General features: G+C 44.1%; 2 protein-coding genes across 2 annotated transcripts in view; one reads left to right on the top strand and one right to left on the bottom strand.

The window, feature by feature from the left end:
- The window catches only part of dnah10 (dynein axonemal heavy chain 10), a 350,590-nt gene extending 335,824 nt beyond the window's left edge, over positions 1-14,766 (bottom strand). Inside the window, 3 exon segments of the mRNA XM_078554603.1 lie at positions 4,342-4,433; positions 5,661-5,768; positions 14,522-14,766. Coding sequence (XP_078410729.1) covers positions 4,342-4,433; positions 5,661-5,768; positions 14,522-14,750 — 429 coding nt within the window. The 5' untranslated portion in view covers positions 14,751-14,766.
- eif2b1 (eukaryotic translation initiation factor 2B, subunit 1 alpha) overlaps positions 1-21,578 on the top strand; it is a 1,065,098-nt gene that overhangs the window by 885,084 nt on the left and 158,436 nt on the right. The gene's annotated exons all lie outside the window — the stretch shown is intronic.

Here is a 21,578-nt window from a genome sequence, read left to right as displayed (position 1 = left end):
ACCTAGACAGCCACATGTGCAGGAAGTGTCACCAGCTACAGAAACTTAAGCTCCGGGTTTCAGAGCTTGAGTGGTGGCTGGAGTCATTGTGGTGCATTTGCGAGGCTGAGAGTTATGTTCAGAGAGGTGGTCACACCACAGGATCATGGAGGCAGAAAGGGTATGGGTGACCACCAGTCATCCAAGAGAACCAGGCAGATACTGCAGGAGTCCCTTGAGGTCCGGCTCACTAATCAGCTTTCTGTTTTGAATACTGGTGAAGGATTGGTTCCTTGGAGGACTGCAGTCAGAGCCAAGTTCGTGGCACCACGAGCAGCTCAGCTGTAGAGAAGGGGAGGAAGAAGAGGTGAAGAGCAGTAATGATAGGGGATTCGTTCGTTAGGGGAATAGACCGGTGTTTCTGTGGCCGTAGATGTGACTCCAGAATGGTATATTGACTCCCTGGTGCCAGGGTAAAGGACGTCACCCTCTAGGGGAGGGTGAACAGCCAGAGGATGTGGTCCACATCGCTGCCATGATTTAGGTAGGATGGGGGAGGAGTCCTGAAAGCAAATTTCAGGGGGATAGGAAGGAGGATGAAAAGCAGGACCTCTAAAGCAGTAATCTCAGGATTACTTCCAGTCCCAGGAGAATTCAAAGATTGAACAAGTAACTGGAGAACTGGTATAGGAGAGAGGGCATCAGATACCCGAGGTGTTGGGACCAGTTCTGGGGCAGGTGGGATCTGTACAACTTGGTTGAGCTGCATATTAACAGGACCAGATCTAATTTCCACGCTGGGAGATTCGCTAGTGCTGTTGGGGAGGGTTTAAACTAGATTGGCAGGGTGGTGGGAACCTGAGAGGCAGCTCAGATTCGAAGGAAGCAAAACTGGTAAAAGGAAGTAGAAAAGTAGAAAGCAAAAATAGAAGACAGACAAAGCATTGGCAAGCGTCACATAGAATCAGCATAGAGAATAAAGTTAAAAAGCAGAATTAAAGGCACACTATCTGAATGCATGTAGCATTCGCAAAAGGTTGATGATTTGAATGCACAAATTGAGGTAAATGGGTATGACTTAATTGCCATTACGGAGACTTGGCTACAGGGTGACCAAGATTGAGAATTCACTATCCAAGGAAATTCAGCAATTAGGAGGGAGAGGCAAAAAGGAAAAGGAGGAAGGATAGCACTCTTAATAAGGGACAAGGTCAGTACATTAGTAAGAGAGGATCTTAAATCGAAGGGTCAAGATGTAGAATCAGTTTGAGTGGAGCTAAGAAACATCAAGGGACAGCAAACATTGGTGGGAGTTGTTTACAGGCCACCAAACTGTAGTGCTAATGTTGGGCATGGTATAAATCAGGGAATTAGAGATGCATGTAACATGCGTAATACAGTAATAATGAGCAACTTCAATTAAGACATAGACTGGGTTAACCAAATCACCACTAATGGTGTGGAAGAGGAATTCCTGAGTGTGTACGAGATGGGTTTCTAGAACAGTACTAGGGATCTGGCTATTTTGGATTTAATGTTGTGTAATGAGAGAGCGCTAATTAATAACCTGCTGCAAAGGAGCCTTTGGGAAATAGCAACCATAATATGATAGAATTTCGCATTAAGTTTGAATGTGATATAGTTCATTCTGAAATTAGAGTCTTAAATCTGAAGAAAGGAAATTATGAGGGTATGAGGGGCAAGTTGGTAATGGTGGATTGGGAAAATACTTCAAAAAATTTGATGGTAGACAGGCAATGGCTAATATTTAAGAAATTCTACACGGTTTACAACAGACACACATTCCTCGAAGGCAGAAACACCCAAAGGAAAAGGTAAATCAACCGTGTTTAATGAAAGAAGTTAAAGATTGCATTAGACCAAAGGAAGTGGCTTATAAGGTTGCTAGAAAAGCTGGTAAGACTGAGGATTGGGAGCAATTTAGAATCCAGCAAAGGAAGACAAAGAAACTGTTAAAGAAAGGGAAAAGAGAATATGAATACAAACTAGCAAGGAACATAAAGGCCGACTGTAAAAGCTTCTTTAGGTATGTGAAAGATTAGTTAGGATAAATGTGGGCCCATTACAGGTGGAGATAAGAGAATTTATAGTGGGGAACATGGAAATGGCGGAGAAACTAAACAGTTACTTTGCATCTGCCTTCGGCTTTGGGGAGTCAGGAGGTGAGTTACTCGTCACAGGATTCCTAGCCTTTGAGCTGCTCTTGTAGTCACAGTATTTATGTGGCTAGTTAGTTCAGTTTCTGGTCAATGGTAACCCCCAGGATGTTGATAGTGGGGGATTCAGCAACGGTAATGCCTTTAAATGTCAAGGGCCGATGGTTAGATTCTTCCTTGTTGGAGATGGTCATTGCCTGGCACTTATGGCGCAAATGTTACTTGCCACTTGTCAGCCAAAGCCTGGATATTGTCCAGGTCTTGCTGCATTTGGACATGGACTGCTTCAGAAACTGAGGAATCGCTGGGCATTTAGAAAAGAATAGTAAAATTGGGCAGAATCCACATGGATTTATGAATAGTCATTTGGCAGTACAGAACTTGAGTATTGCTGAAAAAAGACATTTTTTGTCGAAGCTTTTCATCTTGCACTCATCAGGTCAATTCGTGAGATAATACCAATGTCAGGGGAAACAACATATTTCTACTGTATGTGAAGAGAGTGCTGATTGGTTGGCAAGTGGACTCTGATTGGTAGAGGTGTTGCCATGATGAATGCACTAGTTGATGGTGACTGACAGGTAACTGCCGAGCATTGTTGAAATTGCCTGGTTTAAATTTCATGGATTGAGAGTTGGTTAACAGACAGAAAGCAGAGAGTGCAATTAAATGGATCGTTCTCTATCTTTCTGTTTATAAAGTTTTACCAACAATCATAATGGGTAACAGTATAAAAAATAGCTTACAGCACAGCAATAACTTAATACACTTATAATTGGAAGAGAAAGAAAAGGAAAATGAAAAGAGAAGTAGGAGGAAGAGGAAGAAAAAGGAAAGAAAAAAGGAAAAAAGATGAAGAAAAAAGAAACCTCCCCAGCCCCCCCAAAAAATCATAAGAAAATCAACAACAATCATAGGACAGATATAGTTTTACATGATACAGTATATACAACCTTAAGTAGGATCAGGGAAATTAAAGTAGGGAGCTGTAGTTCCTCAAAATAATCTAAGAAAGGTTGCCAAGCTACATAAAACCCATCAGTGGAGCATCATAATATACTTCATTTTTTCAAGCTTAAGATTCTGCCTAAGATCACGTATCCAATCAGTAAAAGAAGGTGAAGCAGACCATTTCCAACTTAATAAAATAATACGTCTAGCCAATAATGTTGAAAAGGCAAGCACATCAGTCTGAATTTTTGTAAGAGGGATGCCATTTGGTTCCACCCCAAAGAGTGCTGTAATAGGAGAGGGATCAGTATTGCTACTGAAAATATGTGAGAAAGTACAGAGGAGATTCACAAGAATGATTCCAGGGATGAAGAACTGTAGCTGTGAGGATAGATTGGAGAGGTTGGGACTGTTTTCCTTGGAGAAAAAGTGGCTAAGAGGAGACTTGATAGAGGTAGTCAAGATCCTGAGGGGACAGGGTAAATAGTGAGAAACTGTTCCCACTCAACAGAACATCAAGAATTAGAGGGCACAGATTAAAAATAATTGGCAAAAGGAGTAAATGTGATGCAAGGAAAAATCTTTTCACCCAGACGGTGGTTGGAATCTGGAACAAATTTCATGAACAGATGGCGGAGGCAGGTTCAATGAATGGCAGGGTCATTGAATATTTTAGGGCAGAGATTCTTGTTAGGCAAGGGAATCAAAGGTTATCGGGGGGTAGATGGGAATGCAGAATTTGAAACACAAACGGATCAGCCATGATCTTAATGAATGGTGAAGCAGGCTCGAGGGACCAAATGGCCTACTTCTGCCTCTATTTCGTATGGTTGTATAATCTAAGGATCAGGGGTAGGCCTTTTAAGACTGAGATGAGGAGGAATTTCTTCACTCAGAGGGTGGTGAATCTTTGGAATTCTCTACCCCCGAGGGTTGTGGAAGCTCAATCATTGAGCATTTTCAAAACAGGAATCGATAGATTTCTGGAGACTAATGACATCAAGGGATATGGAGATAGTGCAGGAAAGTGGTGCTGAGGTACATGATCAGCTGAATGGTGGAGTAGGCTCGATGGGCTGAATGGCCTACACCTGTTCCTATGTTCAAGTTTAGCAAATGCTAAATTGGTAAAAATGTCCACCTTTTGCTCTGGCCTGAAGGCACATAGATTGCAGTGGCAAAACTTCGAACATTAAATAATACTGTCAATTAAAACAGTAACATCAGTACATACCGTTTGAATATCCATTTGCTTCGTATCTTCCCCTAAATTTTCAAGTAGTGCAGTCTCTGGAGCGGCTGCTGTTAGTTTTTGACTCCCTGTGTCTACAGATGAAAAATTAGAATATTGATCATCCTTATTTTGTCCAATATCTAAATTGTGCATGAAAGTTGTATGTTAACTACATAGCTAACTCTAAAAACAAACTCTTGCTAACTTCTACAGTGAAATAAGGTAACAGTAGAGCATTCCTCAAACAGGAATATATTTTAGTTTCTCCTCAGTGCCTTTAATTTTGAGAGAGGTAGAGATGGGTTGGTATGTAAGTAGTCCAACACACTGTGCCACCAAGTGCTCCTAAATAAGATTGTGAAGCCGCACACAAGTTTCTCATTCCAGTCATGCCAACTGGAGCAGAATCTGAGGGAATGCCAGGAGCTTTCTTCAGTCACAGGGAGAGTCATGCTGGACTGCTCTTGCCCTATTTAGTAGCTAGTACTACCCAAGCAGCAATGACAGGAAGTCTGTGAAATGTTTCCCTACCTTAACCCTGCTTACCCTGTATGAATTTACACATTACAGTCCTCCCCCACCACCACCCCCCAACCCCCGTTGATCATCCAGGTCATTGCCCACTGATCACAGAAGAACCAACAGATTTAATTACCCCTTTTAAAAAATTTTATTGTTCCAACCAGTTACAGATCCTTCATTTGCTCTGACCAGGTCATTCCCAAAACATGCCAATTCGCTCCTCTCTGAAGGACAGCACCAGAACACAACTTAATACGATGGGGGTTTGGGTTCAAATTCCACCATGGCAGCTGGTGGAATTTAAATTCAATGAATTAATAAATCTGGAATTGAAAGCTAGTCTCAGTGATGGTGACCATGAAGCTGTCATCGATTGTCATAAAAGCCCACCTAGTTCACTAATATCCTTTAGGGAAGGAAATCTGCCATCTTAAACTGGTCTGGCCTACATGTGACTCCAGACCCATCCAATGCGATTGACTCTTAACCGCCCCCTGAAATGGCCTAACAAGTCACTCAGTTCAAGGGCAATTAGGGATAGGCAACAAATACGGGCACCCACATCCCAAGAAAGAATAAAAAAATTCCCAAAGGTAACAGAAGCCAATAGAAAAAGCAAGTTCTTGCAATATACTCGTTAGCAGGGTCAGAGGCAACTCCATTGGAAGACCATGCAGATGGTACAGCGAGTTTAATCTTTTCCAATTTACCCTGAACCTCCACTGACTAGGTTTTACAGGACATAAAACTACAGTCCATATACAATATACAACTATAGCCCTCTTTATACAACTTACCAGCTTTTTCTGCTTCTCCTGCATTTGGCAAATCAGATTTTGCTCCATCAGCAATTTCAGTGATTTCAGCATCACCTTCATTTGTAGGCTCAGCTACCTCATCAGGTTCTATATGAAGAATAGCATAAATCGTTACAGTGTTGTAGTTACACATAAAAGATTTGTAAATATTCTTCTAATGTCTGGTATTGGTACACAGTGAAGGAAGGTGTTATGAGACAAGGCAGTGTATGTCTCAAGATAGAGAGGAACAGAAAATCACAGACCTCAAGTGTGCGCCTCTCAGGAGTTGTTGAACAGGTGCTTAGAAACTGGCTGCTGCCAACTGCACCCCCTTAAACACAAATATGTTTTCTCTGTTGGTGCCACGGGCAATTATTCAGTTGAGAAGACAATTGCAATCACTGTACAATACCATGCTGTGATTTCATTACTTTGATTTACCAGTTATATAGCAGAGGTATATATCAGAGAGAGTTAACAGGAAATTCATGGAAAAGCATTTGCCAAACCTCTTTTGCAGTGTGAGTGGAGATACCCACATATCAATGCTGTCTGGGCCACTGTCAAGAAATATTGAGCATTCCGATACAATTTATGCCATCTCAACACATATGCACTTGGACAACTATTACTGATCAGAGTGAGACAGCATTGGTTTTGTAAAAGGCAAGTCATGTCAAAAGAACCCCATTGAGTTTCTTGAGGAGTTAAGATAAGTAAGGGAATGTCTACGGATGTTAATAATCTAGACTTCCAGAAGATATTCTATAAAATTCTACATGAGATTGTTACATAGAAACATAGAAAATAGGAGCAAGAGTAGGTCATTTGGCTGCTCCGCCATTCATTATGATCATGGCTGATCATCCAACTCAATATCCTGCTCCCGCTTTCTCCTCATATCCTCTGATCCCTTTCGCCCCAAGAGTTATATCTAACTCTTTCTTGAAAACATACAATGTTTTGGCCTCAACTACTTTCTGTGGTAGCGAATTCCACAGGCTCACCACTCTCTGGGTGAAGAAATTTCTCCTCATCTCAGTCCTAAATGGTCTACCCTGTATCCTCAGACTGTGACCCCTGGTTCTGGACTCCCCCACCAACGGGAACATCCTTCCTGCAACTACCCTGTCTAGTCTTGTTAGAATTTTATAGGTTTCAATGAGATCCCCCCTCATTCTTCTGAACTCCAGCGAATATAATCCTAACCGACTCAATCTCTCCTCATATGTCAGTCCCGCCATCCCAGGAATCAGTTTGGTAAACCTTCGCTGCACTCCCTCCATAGCAAGATCAACCTTCCTCAGATAAGGAGACCAAAACTGCACACAATATTCCAGGTGGAGTCTCACCAAGGCCCTGTATAATTGCAGCAAGACATCCCTGCTCCTGTACTCGAATCCTCTCACTATGAAGGCCAACATACCATTTATTCCTGTCTGGCGCAAAACTAAAACAGGAAATGTGGCCAAACCATGGCTTACAAGGGAAATTAGAGACAGTATTAGATCCAAGGAAGAGGCATACAAATTGGCCAGAAAAAAACAACAGCTTGAGGATTGGGAGCAGTTTAGAATTCAGCAAAGGAGGACCAAGGGATTGATTAAGAAGGGGAAAATAGAGTACGAGAGTAAGCTTGCGGGGAACATAAAAACTGACTGTAAAAGTTTCTATAGGTATGTGAAGAGAAAAAGATTGGTAAAGATAAATGTAGGTCCCTTACAGTCAGAAACAGGGGAATTTATAATGGGGAACAAAGAAATGGCTGACCAACTAAATACATACTTTGGTTCTGTCTTCACTAAGGAGGACACAAATAACATACCAGAAATGTTGGGGAATACAGGGTTTAGTGAGAGGGAGGAACTGAAAGAAATCAGTATTAGTAAGGAAATGGTACAGAAAGTGTATGAAAGTTAGGGTTAGAATGTCAGGGGTCCAGTCCTATCCCTATCTCCACATCCTGCTGCTGTTCCTTGGTATAGATACATTAGGGTTAGGGTGTTGGAGGTTTTTGGTCGGTATTGGGTTATAGGATGCTGGGGGTCTGAACTGGGATAGGGCGTCGGGGATTGGGGTTAATGGATGAGGGCATTGGGGACTTCAGCTCAGGATTGGGTTGTGGCATTCTGGTGATTTGAGCTGGGTTAGGGTATTGGGGATTAGGGGATTGAGGTGCTGGAGGTCAGGGTTTTGGGGGTCTGAGCTGGGTTTTGGGTGTTATGTTTCGGGGATTAGGATTTTAGGGTTATGCCTTTGGGTGTCAGGATTTGGAAGTCAGAGTTTAGAGGGTCAAGGTTTTGGGGGTCAGGGTTTCGGGTTCAGAGATTAGGGGTCAGAGTTTAGTGAGTCAAGATTTATGGGTCAGGGTTTAGAGGGTCAAGGATTTGGGGGTCAAGGTTTGGAGGGTGGGATTTCGGATTCATGGTTTAGAGGCCAAGATTTTGCGGGTCAGGGTTTAGAGGGTCAAAGCTTTAGGAGTCAGGGTTGTCATGCCCAGAAGATATGAATGAAAATATAAACATATATATCTATATCATCCTGGCTACTTTATAAAATTACTTTTTTTAAATGGACGAAGGCTTTACATTGGCTGAAGCCTGACTAGCTACAGCTCACACAAAAGGTATTTCTAGCCTTCAGAAAACATCAAGGATCTTGTTATCTCTAAAGAGGTGCTCACGCCCCCTGTGACTGCAGGAATCAAATTCCAAGGAAATGCACAAAGACCCTTTACATTTTTAAGGCAGAACTCTGGCCAACGGATACAATATGTCTGCGAGGACAAAGAAGTCCTGAAACCGCTGAAACTTATTGATGGATACAACATTAACCATCTCAAGAATCCAGACCAGGATCCTTTGTCTCAACCAAAGAGAAGAAGTCACATGAGCCACCCCCCTCCACCCAAGCTGCTAGGACCTGTGATATTGCCTTGTGTAACTGAATCCGGGCAGTCTGCCATTTTCCATCAACAAAGCAGCAGCAGGAAAAGAGCTCTGTCCAAGATTAAATTGCCTGACTCTCATCTACACTGTTTTCTATTGGAACATCTGAACTTTTGTACCAGTGCCTACTGTAAAACTGATTCATCTCTACATGCTTCTCCCATCATGGAAGTCAGCGCTACTGGAAAAGTGGATCACCCTGCATCAGTTTCAGCCGGCTAACCTCTGTGAAGGAATACAGCATTGGACTTTTGATTCTGGACTCTGGACTCACGTGAAACAATAATTCTTATTTTGTCTGTGGTCTTTGCCTTGTATCTCTTTCTTTCCCTTATCCCTCTTTTACTGTGTGAATATACCTGGGTTACGTAGCGACACCTCCTCCCCACATTTTGCGTGTGTGTAAAATAAACCCTCTGATTTTACCCTATCTCAAGTGTGCCCTGGGGTTATTAATAGAGGATTGGATCACTCCAAAAACTGAAGGGTTGGGGGTAAATACACCACAACTTATAAAGGGGGAAATCAAAAACACCTTTCTGTTTACGGCTGGGTGGTGGGTGGAGAAATCAGGGCTGTTTTAAATTAAATACCCTCCTGTCCGTAATAGGGTTTAGAGGGTTAAGGTTTAGGAATCAGGGTTTAGAAGGTCAAGGTTTAGGGGTCAGGGTTTTGGGGGGTCAAGGTTTAGAGGGTTTAGGGATCAGGGTTGTGTTATGGGTTTGTTTGTTTCTTCAACTTTTCTTCTTAGGGGCACATCTCTCAAGTCTGACCTCACCTGCTTTTAGATTTTCATGCCTTGGGATTCTGTTCTGGGTTCATCATTTACAATGCCATCATTCATATTACTGCTGATCACCATGTTGTGTACCACCACCAATCACCATGTTGTGTTATGGGTTCATTTGATATCTCAATGGTGAGATTGAGACTTGTATGTTTAAACATGAACCATTTATTGTTAACGTTTAACTACGTACAGATCTCAGTTACTGTCATGCATGGTGCTGCTTCCATGCAGGTAGGCTGCTTCTAATCTGTTCTATGTGTCTATTACCAGTGACTCCATGCATCATTCTGTAGGCGGTGCTATTCTCCAGTCCCATGTCAACCCTTGCTCTGTCGAGTATCTTTACGTTACAATGGCATACATCATCATATAGCATCCCCCTTTCTTCTCAAAAATAAACTTTCCTCCCTTCCAACGGAGTATAACTGCTTACAATACAATCTTTACTTGCCATTCCCTCTTCCCCACCCCAAGTCTCTGATTTTATACATTCGACAGTCTTGAAGCTTGACAGTTCTTCCACATCTCAGTCTGTCACGTTTGAAGGAATGATAGTAGTGCTCTGTGTTTCTGGTACTTTGTTATCTTCATTTGATTCACTTTTTTGCGCTCCTTCGAGTTGCATTTCTCTTTAATAATAACCCATCTGCTTTTTTCATACACTGTTTCTTCCACAGGGAATGTACACACCGTTCATTCCTGGAGTGAACTTGAATTTTCTGGTGTCCACCATGTTCTTGCTGGACGTATACGTTTCGCAAATGGAACCTTCATTTCCACTTGTTTCACAATTTCAGCCAAGCATTTGTTTGCTGTTTTATTTTCAAATCCCTTTGCAACCGTATCAATCGGTTCTCAGCGTGTCTGAGATGTCCAGTGTTATTTCTTCTTCTAGTACCTTGCGTTTCAGTGTCAGATTTACATTTTCCAATCTCATTTCTGCCTTTTCTTTCTTTGTCTGCAACAGGACTTTATCTTTGTCTTTCATTTTGGTTTCACTGTTAGTCAAGACTGTCTCCGTCAAAGTGTTAACTTGTTTCAGTTCTTTAATTGTGCTGCTCTTGGCTTCCTATCCGCTCACAGCTTGGAAAATTCTATGGCTTTTCCTTTCAATGTCTCCTCGTTTCCATTCAACTGCTTCCTCAGCTCATCAGTCTTTTTCTTGTAGCTTTTGACTTATCCTGGAATATTGAACATTGCTGAGTTTTCTTGACAACTGATTCCTCAGTTTGTTCAGAGTGACATTAAATTCATTTTCCTTCTCTTCATAATTTTCCAGAAGAATAAACTTGACTTGAGGGATGCTTATAGCATCTACAAATGCATCAACAGGTTTTCCTTTTCTTTGCGAAACTCGCTTGCTTCATCTTGAGTTTTCCAGTAATTCAGCAGAGGCTCCTCAAATTTCTTCTGCTGTGCCTCCATTCTGCTGTTTAAGAAAGTCACTATTTCATGTTGCTGAATGGTTAGGCATTTCTTTTGCACTTGATCTTGAAGGATAATCAATTATTCTTTCAACTGTTTACTTTCTTGTTGACCTCTTGCTATCTCACTCTGGACATCAGTGCATAATTTTGTTGCTACTGATAGTTCCAACGCAGCTTCTTCTGAATTAATATTCATCATCATTTTTAGTGCCTCCTGTTTTTCTATGGCTACATATTGATTCTTCAAGGAGTCTTTCAGAGTCACAACTTCTTTGCGTGCCTTTACTGCCTGCTGTTTTGCCTAGCTGTATATCTGGCTGAGTTTTCCCAACTCCTGCTTTGATTTGCCAACTGTGGAATTGAGGGCCGTTATTTCCTCCTTATACTTTTGTGTTGTCTCTGAAATTTGTTTATTCAGATCTCGAACAGCTTGGTTCATTGACGACTTCAGTTTATCATACGTTTTCAGAGGTATATACTCAGCTTGAATCTTGCACTTCAAATCTTCTAGTTCAGCTCTGATGCAAACATTTTCCTGTAGATCAGCTTTATTTGCTTCATGCACATTTGCTTCTTTTGGGTTACTTCAGTTGCTTTCCTTCATTCTCAGGCATCTGCTCACTCCACACTGCTATCCCTCTCCCTCGCTCTAGGGTCTTTTAGCTCCCTCTCTCTGGGATTTTTTATCGCCCTTGCTCTGGGGTCTTCAACTGCCCTCACTCTGGAGTCTCTTGCTGCCCTCCCTCTGGGGTCCCTTAGTTCTCTTGGCGCATTATTGGGGGTGTGCTAGTCTTTCGTCTAGGGTCTGCGTCCTCCACAACTTGGAGTTTGAAATATCTGTCAAAGCCTTTCAATATCTCACCAAATGTTGTTGAGTGTTGATCTTCACCAGCAAATGAACCAAAGACAAATAAAAACTTATCAACTTGTACTTCTCCTGACTCCCTTATTTAAGCCTGTAATTCTCCTGTAAACTAAAAACTGTCTTCTCCAAGACTCCCACTCTTGGATCTGGTTTAGCCCTTTCCTTAGCCAAAATATGTCTAGCTCTTCTAATTTTCTGTCCATGCCCATTTTAGTTATTGTAGTTACTTCTTTAAACATCACTACCCCTATCTGTGCAGTAACTTTTTTTCCACTCAGGCTTTCTTTGTTGTGAGTTTCCCGCACTTCTATGATTTTGACGGGCTCCGTGGCGATCGTGGGCCTTCTCTTAAATCTTTTTAAAAATTCAAAATAGCAGCATCTCTTTTCTAGGCGATTTTTTCTTTTACCTCTGCAGGTCCTTTTTATTTTGAACGTCCCATGCTTTGAGAGCTTCAGTGGGCATATTTTTCTGAAAGTTACGAGCCATTAACTCTGCAGCACTTCTCTCTTCTATACGAAAGCTAGAGGCCCGACTGAAAAGGGTTCCCTCTCTCTTAAACTCTGCAGGCTTTTTCCTTCTTTTCTTACTGTGCTCTGCTGGTTTCTCTCTTTACTCTGCAGTTTTTTTATTAAGCTTTTCTTTTTACTTCAGTGCAGCATTGCCACCATTGTTAGGATCTACTGTGCCTCTGGGACTGCCACCTATTGTATATTGTAAGTATACCTTCTTATATGTATTTTTTGCTTACCGTCTTGTGAACTGACCAGGTACTTTGACCGTGTCACTCAGGGTCTGGCAAATTTTGTATTTTTGCTCACCATCTTATGAACTGACAAGTATTCTTCAGACTGCATCATTCAGAGTCTTGCAATTTTGTACTTTTGCTCACCTGTCTTGTAATCTGACCAGAGTTTTTACTCTGCGTCACTCAGAAGTCTTACAATGGACCTCCACTCACTCTGGTGGATTCCTCAACTACCAAGTCTGTAGCAAAGAGTCTTTACCTGTTTCTTCATTTTCTTCTTCTTAGGTGCACACCTCTCTAGTCCGGCTTCAGCTGCTTTTAGATTTTCATATATTAGGATTCTGTTCTGGGTTCATTGTTTAAAATGCCATCTTTCATAGTACCACTGATCACCTTGTTGTGTTACAGATTTATTTGATGTCTCAATTATGAGATCTTGAGACTTGTACATTTAACTATGAACCATTTATTGCTAATCTTAAATTATGTACAGATTCCAGTTACTGTCATACATGGTGCTGCTATATGCGGATAGGTTGCTACTAGACTGCTCTATGAGCCTATTACTATGTGACTCCATACACCATACTGTGGGTGATGCTATTCTCCAATCCCATGTTGACCTCCTTTCTCTGCCAAGCACCTTTACATTACAATGGTATGCAGGCACAAACAGCATCATATTACTGTCAGAGTTTAGATGGTTAAGATTTGGGGGTCAGGGTTTAGGCGTCAGGGTTTTCGGGGTCAGGGTTTAGAGAGTTAAGGTTTCGGGGTCAGGGTTTAGAGAGTTAAGGTTTCGGGGTCAGGGTTTAGAGAGTTAAGGTTTCGGGGTCAGGGTTTAGAGAGTTAAGGTTTCGGGGTCAGAGTTCAGAGAGTTATGGTTTCGGGGTCAGGTTTAGAGAGTTAAGGTTTTGGGGTCAGGGTTCAGAGAGTTAAGGTTTCGGGGTCAGGGTTTAGAGAGTTAAGGTTTCGGGGTCAGGGTTCAGAGAGTTAAGGTTTCGGGGTCAGGGTTTAGAGAGTTAAGGTTTCGGGGTCAGGGTTCAGTGAGTTAAGGTTTCGGGGTCAGGGTTCAGAGAGTTAAGGTTTCGGTGTCAGGGTTTAGAGAGTTAAGGTTTCGGGGTCAGGGTTTAGAGAGTTAAGGTTTCGGGGTCAGGGCTCAGAGAGTTAAGGTTTCGGGGTCAGGGCTCAGAGAGTTAAGGTTTCGGGGTCAGGGTTTAGAGAGTTAAGGTTTCGGGGTCAGGGTTCAGAGAGTTAAGGTTTCGGGGTCAGGGTTTAGAGAGTTAAGGTTTCGGGGTCAGGGTTTAGAGAGTTAAGGTTTCGGGGTCAGGGTTTAGAGAGTTAAGGTTTCGGGGTCAGGGTTTAGAGAGTTAAGGTTTCGGGGTCAGGGCTCAGAGAGTTAAGGTTTCGGGGTCAGGGTTTAGAGAGTTAAGGTTTCGGGGTCAGGGTTTAGAGAGTTAAGGTTTCGGGGTCAGGGTTCAGAGAGTTAAGGTTTCGGGGTCAGGGTTTAGAGAGTTAAGGTTTCGGGGTCAGGGTTCAGAGAGTTAAGGCTTGGGGATCAGGGTTTAGAGAGTTAAGGTTTCGGGGTCAGGGTTTAGAGAGTTAAGGTTTCGGGGTCAGGGTTTAGAGAGTTAAGGTTTCGGGGTCAGGGTTCAGAGAGTTAAGGTTTCGGGGTCAGGGTTCAGAGAGTTAAGGCTTGGGGATCAGGGTTTAGAGAGTTAAGGTTTCGGGGTCAGGGTTTAGAGAGTTAAGGTTTCGGGGTCAGGGTTTAGAGAGTTAAGGTTTCGGGGTCAGGGTTTAGAGAGTTAAGGTTTCGGGGTCAGGGTTTAGAGAGTTAAGGTTTCGGGGTCAGGGTTCAGAGAGTTAAGGCTTGGGGATCAGGGTTCAGAGAGTTAAGGCTTGGGGATCAGGGTTTAGAGAGTTAAGGTTTCGGGGTCAGGGTTTAGAGAGTTAAGGTTTCGGGGTCAGGGTTTAGAGAGTTAAGGTTTCGGGGTCAGGGTTCAGAGAGTTAAGGTTTCGGGGTCAGGGTTCAGAGAGTTAAGGCTTGGGGATCAGGGTTTGGTAAGTCCTGTCCTCTCACCTATCTCCACTTCCAGTTCCTGCTCCTCAGTGCGGCTGTCCTTGAAGAAGAGCAGAGCTGATGAACTGTCCTCTCCATGGGTGTCATTGAGGAATTTGAGGATGATCAGCTCCTGCATCCCGTCGTCTCGGTTCACCAACTCCTCAAAACACTCGGGCTCCGTGATCCCGAATTCTTGATAGACCCGGTCCCGGATCCACTCCAGGCGCGGATCATCCATAGACATCATCGTGGCGGCCGGCGAGAACCCGACAGGGACTCAGTGCACCGGGAACGCGCTCTGACTGACCACCCGCTCCGGGAACGCGCTCTGACTGACCACCCGCTCCGGGAACGCGCTCTGACTGACCACCCGCTCCGGGAACGCGCTCTGACTGACCACCCGCTCCGAGAGCGCGCTCTGACTGACCACCCGCTCCGAGAGCGCGCTCTGACTGACCACCCGCTCCGAGAGAGCGCTCTGACTGACCACCCGCTCCGAGAGCGCGCTCTGACTGACCACCCGCACCGGGAACGCGCTCTGACTGACCACCCGCTCCGGGAACGCGCTCTGACTGACCACCCGCTCCGGGAACGCGCTCTGACTGACCACCCGCTCCGAGAGCGCGCTCTGACTGACCACCCGCTCCGGGAACGCGCTCTGACTGACCACCCGCTCCGGGAACGCGCTCTGACTGACCACCCGCTCCGGGAACGCGCTCTGACTGACCACCCGCTCCGGGAACGCGCTCTGACTGACCACCCGCTCCGAGAGCGCGCTCTGACTGACCACCCGCTCCGGGAACGCGCTCTGACTGACCACCCGCTCCGAGAGCGCGCTCTGACTGACCACCCGCTCCGAGAGCGCGCTCTGACTTACCACCCGCTCCGAGAGCGCGCTCTGACTGACCACCCGCTCCGGGAACGCGCTCTGACTGACCACCCGCTCCGAGAGCGCGCTCTGACTGACCACCCGCACCGGGAACGCGCTCTGACTGACCACCCGCTCCGGGAACGCGCTCTGACTGACCACCCGCTCCGGGAACGCGCTCTGACTGACCACCCGCTCCGAGAGCGCGCTCTGACTGACCACCCGCTCCGGGAACGCGCTCTGACTGACCACCCGCTCCGGGAACGCGCTCTGACTGACCACCCGCTCCGAGAGCGCGCTCTGACTGACCACCCGCACCGGGAACGCGCTCTGACTGACCACCCGCTCCGGGAACGCGCTCTGACTGACCACCCGCTCCGGGAACGCGCTCTGACTGACCACCCGCTCCGAGAGCGCGCTCTGACTGACCACCCGCTCCGGGAACGCGCTCTGACTGACCACCCGCTCCGGGAACGCGCTCTGACTGACCACCCGAACCGAGAGCGCGCTCTGACTGACCACCCGCTTCGGGAACGCGCTCTGACTGACCACCCGCTCCGAGCGCGCGCTCTGACTAAACACTAACCAGTGCCACTCCCCCCCCCCAGGAGCGCGCACTGACCAGCTAAAATCCCAGGGACCGCCGGGTGCTCAGTTGGGAACGCGCACCAACTGTCCAGCGCGCGCCGGGAGTCGAGTCTCCATGGAGACGGCAGCCGCACTACTTCCGGTGTTTACACCCGTTCCCATGGAAACAGCTCCTCAGTCACAATTCCAAAAATTCAATCACTTAAACTTCGCCAAGCCGGTTACTGAAAAGTGAGTAAATGACTGGGATGAAGTTTAATTTCTCTGGTTATGACCGAGAGCAGACACGATGATTCTAACTTTGCCGAAGTTAATTACCCAGCACCACCCGCACTTGGGTTTTTATTTTGACGTGGATGAATTCCGGCCCTGTTGCAGCTGGAAACGCAGCACAGCGCGGAGGCCTACAGCGCCATGTGTGTCTTAGACTCCCGCAGCAATTCCCCAGGAGACCGCAGGAGGCGTGAGTGGCATGGAGAAGGGGGGTGAGCGAGCTGGGGGCGGGGCTGGAGGTAGGGGGGCTGGACGTCAGACTGCTGAAGCCCTTCTCCATTTAAGTAATACTTAATGCATTCTCTGTTTAAGTAATATCCTGCTTTTTTATTCTTCCTGCCAAAAGTGAACTTCACATTTTCCCATATTAAACTCCATCTGCCAGATTTTTTCCAACTCACTGAACCTACCTATATCCATCTGCAACCTCCTTGTCCTCTTCACAACATACTTTCCTACCTGTATTTATCTTATCTGCAAATTTAGCTACCATGCCATCACTCCCCTTATTCAAGTAATTGATGTATATCATAAAAACTTGAGGCTCCAGCACAGGACACTGCCAACGTCACACCTGCCAATCAGAAAAAGACCCATCTCTGCATACTCTATTTCCTGCCGGCCAGCCAATCTTCCATCCATGCTAATATGTTACCCCCTAGACCGTGAGCAGGTATTTTCCGCAATAACCTTTGATGTGGCACCTTATCTAATGCCTTCTGGAAATCTAAGTACAGTACGTCTACAGGCTCCCCTTTATCCACAGCGCATGTTCCTCCTTCAAAAAACTCCAACAAATTGGTGAAACACGATTTCCCTTTCACAAAACCATGCTGACTCTTCCTGATTATCTTGAGTTTCTCCAAGTGCCCAGCTATAACCTCCTTAATGACTGATTCCAACACCATCCCCATGACAGATGTCAAGCGAACTGGCCTATAGTTTCCTGTTTTCTGCCTCCCTCATTTCTTGAATATAGGGGTTATATTTGCTACTTTTCAGTTTGATGGAACCTTTCCAGAATCTAGCAAATTTTGGAAAATTAAGACCAGCGCATCTACTACTTCATTAGCCACCTCTTTTAAGACCCTAGGATGAAGTCCGTCAGAATCCAGAGACTGTCAGTCCACAGCTCCATCAGTTTTAAGTACCGCTTCCTTAGTGATTATAATTTCACCAAGTTCCCCTCTCTCTTCCACTTCCTAATTTATAGCTATTACTGGAATGTTTTTGTATCCTCTATAGTGAAAACAGAAGCAAAATATTTGTTCATTTCATCTGTCATTCCTTATCATCTACTACTAATTCCCCACTGTCATTCTCTAGAGGACCAATACACACTTTCCTTACTCTTTTCCTTTTTAAATACCTGTAGAAACACTTGCTATTCATTTTTACATTTCTAGCTAGCTTCCTCTCATACTCAAATTTCTTTCTCCTGATCAACCTTTCAGTCTTTCTCTGCCATCCTTTAAATTCTGACCGATCATCTGACCTGCCATTCATCTTTGCACAGTTATATGCTTTTTCCTTAAGTTTCATGCTTTCCTTAACTTTCTTAGTTAACCATGGGTGGTGGGTCCTCCACTGAGTTTTTCATTATAGTAGCAATATACTTATTCTGAGTATTCTGAAATATCCCCTTAAATGTCTGCCACTGCTTCTGTATCCCCCAGTCTAGTTTCCCAGTTCACTTCAGCTAGTTCAGCTTTCATCCCCACATAGTTGTCATTATTTAAGTTTAAGATATTTAGAGCCACTCTTCTCCCTTTCAAAACGGATGTAAAATTCAATCATATTGTGGTCTGCTACCTAGGGATGCTTTCACTCTGAGGTAATTAATTAATCCTGTCACATTACACAATACCAAGTCTAATATAACCTGCTCTCTGGTTGGTTCCAGAACATGCTGTTCTAAAAAAGCTCTCTCAAAAGCATTCTATGAACTCCTCATCCAGGCTACTATGGCCAATCTGATTTTTCCAGTTTATATGTAGATTAAAATCACTCATCACTATTGCTGTCCTTTTATCAATATTATTTCTTGTACACTTTGTCCTACATTGTGGTTACTGTTGGGGGTCCTGTAGACCAATCCCACAAATGACTTCTTTCCCCTACTATTCCTCATCTCCACCCAAACCGATTCTACATCCTGATCTCCTGAACCAAAGTCATCTCTAACCACTGCATCAATGCCATCCTTGATCAACAGTGCTACCCCTCCACCTTTACCTAACTTCCTGTTCTTCTTGAATACCATATACTCCTCAATATTCAGGACCAAATCCTTGTCATCCTGCAGCCACATCTCCGTAATGGTTATCAGATCATAGTTACTTACTTCAATGTGCGCTATCAATTTATTTATTTAGTTACATGCATTCAGATACAGAGCCTTTAGATGTGTCTTTTTGTTATCTTTGTAACATCTACTCTTGATTATTGGTGCATTCTTAGGTTTTATCTCTCTGCCCCTTCCTGCTATTCAATGACCCTCATTTTCCATATTACTATTATGATGTCCTGCCTTGAATCTGCCCCTTGATTTGCCACATCTACCCAAGCTTGATCCCTCATTCCCCTTTTTAGTTTCAAGGCCTCTCTAGTTATGTGATTCACTAGAACACACGTCCCAGCACAGTTCAAGTGTAGACCATCCCAATGGTACAGCCCCACTTACCCCAGTACTAGTGCCAATACCCCACAGACCGGAACACACTTTTCCCACACCAATCTTGCATTCATCTCTCTGATCATATTTGTCCTGTGCTAATTTGCCTGTGGCTCAGGTAAAAATCTAGAGATTATTACCTTTGAGGTTCTGCTTCTTAATTTGGTACCTAGCTCCTCAAACTGACTATTGGGAACCTCCTTCCTTGTCCTGCCTATGTCATTGGTACCTACATGGACCACAACGACTGGATCTTCCCCCTCCCACTGCAAGTTCCTCTCCAGCTCTGAGCAGATGTCCCGAACCCAGGCACTGGGCAGGCAACACAGCCATCTGGACTCTCGCTCTTTGCTGCGGAGAACGGTGTCAATCCCCCTCGCTATACTATCCCCTACTACCATTACATTCCTGTTTGCTCCTCCTGTTTGAACGGCTTCCTGTACCACAGTGCCATGTCCAGCCAGCTCATCCACCTTGCAGACTTCACTTTCGTCCACACAGGTTGTGAGCACCTCAAACCTGTTTGATTATTGCAATGTCTGAGACTCCTCCACTACTGTCTGCTCAGTCCCATTACACTCACAGTCACATCCTCCTGTCCCTCACTGCTGACCAAAACAGATGACCCTATTTTAAAAGGCGTGACCATCTTCTGCAACAAAGTTTCCAGGTATTTCTCCCCCTCCCTTATGTTGCGCCGTGTCTGCAGTTCAACTTCCAGATCAATAATCCTGATCTGTAATTCCTCAAGTTGCTTGCATTTTCTGTAGACGTGTTTGTCATGCATCGCCTTGACATCCCAAAGCTCCCACATCCCACAGTTGCAATATAACACCTGTCCCGCCATTGTTAATGTTATTCAGTTAATGTAATTACCCACTTAATTAACATAGAATAATTCCTATGTATTCTATACCTCTTTCCCCCATGTACCAAATTCGGATGTGAACCTAATTCACTTCTCACCCAGTCTTCATCTCACTCCAAAGTAGTTGCCGATCTCCTCACGCGCCCTTTACTGAACATGCAATTTGAAAAGCCTGTCTCTTTTAAACACCCTCTGATGAGTCATTAGCTAGTTTAGTTTTCTGCTACAGTAATTAACACCATTTCAACCAACTGATTTCAGGTGATTAACAGATAACTGCCACTCTAAGCAGTTCTCTGTTTAACAAGCCTAACTTTCCTGAAGGTTAGTACAATGTCAGGTCTTGATTCTTAATCTATAGTTAAAACCTGAAAAAGACTTAGCAGAACTTACCACTTGAATCTAATTCACAGCTTACTCAGTCTCCGTCTCACTCCGGCATAGTCGCCTGTCTCCTCTTGCACCCCTTACTGTGAAGCAGGGTCACAGATCCAAACCAGACCCCTTTTTCATTCAAACATTCTGTCCTTTTTTATTTCAATAGTTAAACATCAAAACTGATGGCTGTTTTGGGGAACATAGTTGGTTGAAGCTTAGAATTCAAGATGCTTTGGGGGGGCATAGCAGTTTGCTAGAGAGCTGCTAGATAACAAACCTTGTGTATTTAACCCCTGGGTGGGTACCAGAGAGGATGACAGCAACAAAGGGCAACAAAGAGTGGTTAAAAATATTGGCTTTCATTATTCTTAGTTATCAAGCTACTGGCTCTGAACAATAATTTGTATACAGCACCTTTAATGTCATATAGTAAAACATTCCTGTGAAGTGCCTTGGGACATAAGACAAAAATCGAAACACGGATATCAGGTCAGTTGACTAAAAGCTTGATCAGTGGTAGATTGTAAGGAGATTCTTAGATATAGGTTATGATGTACAGTATATATATTTAGGGAGTGAGAGAGGGGTTTAAGAATTCCAGAGAACACAGCCTAGATGTCTGCAATGCAGAGTAGCTTTGACTCAATATTTAAACAAAGAGACTTCAGTTAGATTGCAGAAAACAACTTCAATGCTGACTTCAATTACTGATCAAATCAGTTTATTGGAAAGTCATACTGGGGGACTGAAGTAGATCACTACTGGGGGACTGAAGTAGATCACTACTGGGGGACTGAAGTAGATCACTACTGGGAGACTGAAGTAGATCACTACTGGGGGACTGAAGTAGATCACTACTGGGGGACTGAAGTAGATCACTACTGGGGGCTGAAGTAGATCACTACTGGGGGGCTGAAGTAGATCACTACTGGGGGGCTGAAGTAGATCACTACTGGGGGACTGAAGTAGATCACTACTGGGGGACTGAAGTAGATCACTACTGGGGGACTGAAGTAGATCACTACTGGGGGACTGAAGTAGATCACTACTGGGGGGCTGAAGTAGATCACTACTGAGGGACTGAAGTAGATCACTACTGGGGGATTTACATATTGAACTGGTCACATCAGTCATCACAAGTTATTTATTTATATCAGTTCCATTCATCAAATAAATAACAGGAATCCTGAATCTATAAACCTTTTATTTTCAGTTATGAAACTAAAAACCCATTCAGGCAGCGACACTGCAGTTTAAACAGCAACATTATTTATCATTTACATAAAATATTCCAACAGCAAGTTTAACCATTCATGTGTATCTGCAGACAGTGAACATTAGATCAGGTTAGAGATGCAAAACAGCCAAAGAGAAAATATATCTTAAAGGTATTAAATGGTAGAAATTTTTATAGTTTTCCTTCTAT

This window comes from Cetorhinus maximus, chromosome 12, assembly GCF_964194155.1.
Source record: "Cetorhinus maximus chromosome 12, sCetMax3.hap1.1, whole genome shotgun sequence".
In the NCBI taxonomy this organism is placed as follows: domain Eukaryota; kingdom Metazoa; phylum Chordata; class Chondrichthyes; order Lamniformes; family Cetorhinidae; genus Cetorhinus; species Cetorhinus maximus.
This window is presented reverse-complemented; position numbering and strand designations above follow the sequence as displayed.